The sequence below is a fragment of the Panulirus ornatus genome, chromosome 22, assembly GCF_036320965.1.
Source record: "Panulirus ornatus isolate Po-2019 chromosome 22, ASM3632096v1, whole genome shotgun sequence".
NCBI lineage: Eukaryota > Metazoa > Arthropoda > Malacostraca > Decapoda > Palinuridae > Panulirus > Panulirus ornatus.
In genome coordinates, this window is record NC_092245.1 from 127612 (window position 1) to 132611 (window position 5000).

The window sequence follows — 5000 nt, forward strand, 5'->3', positions numbered from 1 at the left end:
GCACATTAACATACAAAAGTCTATCTTTCGCGCGCCTATTAATTGACACGTAGTCCATTTCTCCTACATACGTATATTTATGTATATCTCTCTTCATAAACCAGGTATTCCCAATCACAAGTCCTTTTTCAGCACATATATCTACAAGGTCCTCACCACTTCCATTTACAACACTGAACACCCCATGTACACCAATTATTCCCTCAACTGCCACATTGCTCACCTCTGCATTTAAATCACCCATCACTATAACGTGGTCTCGTGCATCAAAACTACTAACACACTCTCCCAGCTGCTCTAAAACACTTGCCTCTCATGATCATTCTTTTCACGCCCAGGTGCATATGCACCAATAATCACCCATCTCTTTCTCCATCCTCTTTCAGTTTTGCCCATATCAATCTAGGGTTTACGGTTTTACACTCATTCACACACTTCCACCACTCCTGTTTCAGGAGTGGTGCTACTCCTTCCCTTGCTCTTGTCCTCTCAGTAACCCCTGACTTTACTCCCAAGACATTCCCAAACCGCTTTTCCGCTTTGCCCTTGAGCTTCGTTTCACTCAGAGCCAAAACACCCAGGTTCCTTTCCTCAAACATACTACCTATCTCTCCTTTTTTTTCATCTTTGTTACATCTACACTCATTTAGACACCCTAATCTGAGCATTCGAGGAGGATGAGCACTCCCCGCGTTATTATAACTTTCGTGTAAAAATAACATCATCAGTGTAGACAGAAGAAAGAAATGTAACGGTCAGTTGATATGCAACGAAGAGACGTAGCTTGGACGCCATTTGGTGAAAATACGATTGTCCAAGACAGAAAACGAGCGTATCATAAACTTATTATGTAGATAAGAAGGTGAATTGCTCACAAATTTTATCAACAATAAAGTTATCAAAATTCCATAAACCATAACTTATACTAGGTAAATAGATGATGTTCTTTGTGCTTGGCCAACAAATGAAAATTTACAAATATTTCTCCCCTTGCTTAACAATTTAGTACCTTCCATCAAATTTACTTTAGAAAATGAAAATAATGGCATATTCCAATTTTTAGATTGCATGATTCATAGGCAAGGAAACAAGTTTAAGTTTAGCATACACAGACAACCTATCAATGTATGCTCATATATCCATTATTACTCATCTCAACATGACAGAGTTGAATTATCATCATTTCAATCTATGTTCCTTAGGGCATTACGTATTTGCAGTCCAGAGTATATAGATGATGAGTTTGAGAAGATATATTCTATTGGATCTAAGTTAAGGTACCCTAGATCTTTCATTGATAAATCCCTTAAGTTAGCAAAGAAATCATTTTATAGAGTTGAGCCCAAGCCTCCCATTGACACCAAGAATCTTTCAGTTCTCCCTTTTGATGGTAATTTTACTTTACTTCCCATGTTACTTAAATCCTTTAATGAAATGTTGCCTTCAGCAACAATGATACTATGAAGGATACGTTAATCAGGAACTCAACAGAAAATTCTCCCGGTTGCGTCTATAAAGAAATTGTGATAAGTTTTGTTTTATGTTTGGCAGACTGGTACGGATCTTTCTGTTAGACTTAAGCAACATAAATATAGTATAAAAACGGGACGAGAATCAAATGCCTTGTTCAATCACATTAAAAACTATTATGGTTGTACTTACTGGAGTAATGCCATCTCAGATATTAGCTATAACTCCAGTACCACGATAAATATCACTGCATCTTCTGTTATTAGAAACACAAAGAATTATAATCTTGATATAAGTGATAGTCTATACAAATTGGATAAGTTTATTGGTGAGCAAATTCGTAAACAATTTCCCTTCTTGTCCACATAATAAGGCGCATGATCTCATCAGGTGAGGGTTCAGGCGAGAAGGTCTAGTAAAAGACATGACAAAGGTCGGGTCATCAATGGGTTGGGTAACCACAGGCAATAGTCAGGTCAGCAATAAGTCGGACGACCACAGGCAAAGGTCGGGTCATCAAAGGGTCAGGTGACCACAGACAAAGCTCGGGTCATGGATTAGCTCACAAACTTCTTCTAAATGCTGACAATTCTTATGATTATGAATGGCTTTGATTTGTATATTCCTAGACTGATGTTGAGATTGCTATTTAAACTGTGATAGATAATGCTAGATTCTATGATATTTCTGTTTACAACTGAACAACAAGATACAATTCTCTGTGTTTTTCTAGTCAAGAGGATCGCCGAAGTCTCGCATGTGTAAAAATAGAGCATTAGATTATTGTCCAGCACGAACACTATAAAGCAATATCAGTATAGTGTTCGTGTTGAGCAAGAATCACCTGCTCCATTCTTGCACAGACAGGAGTGATGGACAGTTAACTAAGCTCAACGATTTCAAATAATGTAAGATCATAATGTAGAGAGGAAAAAGGAAATGGTCAGATTTGATATACTAAGAAATTAAAAGTCTCTTACATCCTGTTGAAGGTGTCCTTGATAGGCGAGCCGCTGTTGCAGGCGATACCATTCCCATGGGGAAGGAAGGTCTGGCGAGCAATGTGGAAATTTTCCCGTCCCAACGTGGTGGCCCTCACCTTGGAGTTAAGCAGGGAAGTGATGAACACATTCCTCCGTTTCAGGATCTGATGGGAAGGAAGATTACGTCAATTGATATCGAATTGTTTATGTATTTTGAATAACATTCCCTTCACAAGTCGGTCAACTGTACGATAAGATTATTGTTAATTCAAACTATCAAATTTGCTACTAACTTCATTATAATCCTCTAAAAGCTCTTCCAGCGCATCTTTTTCTGTTGCCATAGCCAAAGAGCTAAAAGATAAATGAAGGACCTAGCTAAAGTACCACAAAGCATCAAATGATGAATTAGTCAAAGTGCAATTTCCTCTGTTTTTTGTCATTTACCATACAGAAGAAAAATACCCTTATCAAGTTTGCAACAACATACCATCTTTATTCTAGCCACAAAAGTTTACTACATTATAGCTTTTCGCAGTAATGATTCAACTTTCGGAAGTTCTCTCTGATGAGAATCATCAACACCATTCTGAGGATGACGCCAGGGATGTAAGACACCTTTCCAGAATAACTCTGCACGATGGTCATCGCCTCACATGATCCTGGCCACTTAACAGATTCCACATGAATCACCTCACATCTTTCTTACCTGAGTAACATGCTTTTCTCTTTGTGAATCACCTCACAACTATCTTACCTGATTAACATACTTCTCTCTTTATGAATCATTTCACAACTATCTTACCTGAGTAACATATTTATCTCTTTATGAATCGCCTCACAACTATCTTACCTGAGTAACATACTTCTCTCTTTATGAATCGCCTCACAACTATCTTACCTGAGTAACATACTTCTCTCTTTATGAATCACCTCATACTTCTCTCTTTATGAATCACCTCACAACTCTCTTACCTGAGAAAACATAATTTTCTCTTTGTGAACTCCTGTAATATGAGTCTGAGTGTAAATATTTAATGTTAGCGTCCTTTATGAACTGCAATTGTGCGGTTGTTAATGCTCAATGACGATTTAGATCAGTGTTTATATGAACGATTCTCCATGAAAGTTTACTTCTGTTGCTTGGCAGACTACACGTACATACATTAACCTTATGACTATTTAACTTGAATTGTATGGTTCCCCGTCGACGGACTGGTGTTGCATGAAGATGTGTAAGTAAAATATTAAGAATGTGTCCAAGTGTAAGTGTTCTGCTTAGATGAGGACCAGTCTCTCCGAGAACGACTTTGGTGGAGTAAACGTATCATAGAAGAACAATCAATAACAATATCAGGGGAAATCCAATTATAGATACACAGACCAAAGCATAAGAACACGCAAAAAATGCAACTTCTGCTCTCTCAACTACACTTTTTTCATTACCACACATCTCTCTTACCCTTTCATTACTTGCTCGATCAAACCACCTCACACCACATATTGTCCTCAAACATCTCATTTCAACACATCTACACTCATCCACACAACTCTATCTATAGCCCACGCCTCGCAACTATATAACATTGTTGAAACCACTATTCCTTCAAACATGCCAATTTTTGCTCTCCGAGATGATGTTCTCGCCTTGTAAACATTTTTCAACGCTCCCAGAACTTTCGCCCACTCCCCTCCCGGTGACTCACTTCCGCTGCCATGATTCCATTCGTTGCCAAATCCACTGCCAGATATCTAAAACACTTCACTTCCTCCAGTTTTTCTACATTTAAACTTACCTCGTAATTGACTTGTTCCTCAACCCTACTGTATCTAAAAACCTTGCTCTTATTCACATTTACTCTCAGCTTTCTTCATTTACACACTTTACCAAACCCAGTCACCAACTTCTGCAGTTTCTCACCTGAATCAGCCACCAGCGCTGTATCATCAGCGAACAACAACTGACTCACTTCCCAAGCCCTCTCATCCACAAATGACTGCACACTTGCCCCTCTCTCCAAAAGTCTTGCATTCACCTCCCTAAAATCCCTATTCATAAACAAATTAAACAACCATGGAGACATCACACACCCCTGATCACGCACCCCTGCCACAGACCAACATTCACTGAGGACCAAACTCTTTCCTCTCTTCCTACTCGTACACATGCCTTACATCCTCGATAAAAACTTTTCACTGCTTCTAGCAACTTAACCCGACACATTATATTCTTAATACCTTCCTCAGAGCATCTCTGTCAACTTTATCATATACCTTCTCCAGATCCATAAATGCTACCTACAAATGCATTTTCATTTCTAAGTATTTCTCACACACATTCTTTAAAGCAAACACCTGATCCACACATCCTCTATCAACTCTGAAACCACACTGCTCTTCCCCAATCTGATGCTCTATACATGCTTTCACCCTCTCAATCAATACCCTCCCATACAATTTCCCAGGAATACACAAAAAACTTATACCTCTGTAATATGAGCACTCAAATTTATCCCCTTTGCCTTTGTACAATGGCACTATGCATGC

The 5000-nt window shown here is 38.7% G+C and overlaps 1 protein-coding gene across 1 annotated transcript in view; it reads right to left on the reverse strand.

Moving 5' to 3' along the window:
* The window catches only part of LOC139756491 (glutamate receptor ionotropic, delta-2-like), a 173199-nt gene that overhangs the window by 23870 nt on the left and 144329 nt on the right, over positions 1–5000 (reverse strand). The window contains exon 8 of the mRNA XM_071675935.1: positions 2451–2617. Within this exon, the coding sequence (XP_071532036.1) occupies positions 2451–2617 (167 nt within the window). The remainder of the gene's footprint in view (positions 1–2450; positions 2618–5000) is intronic.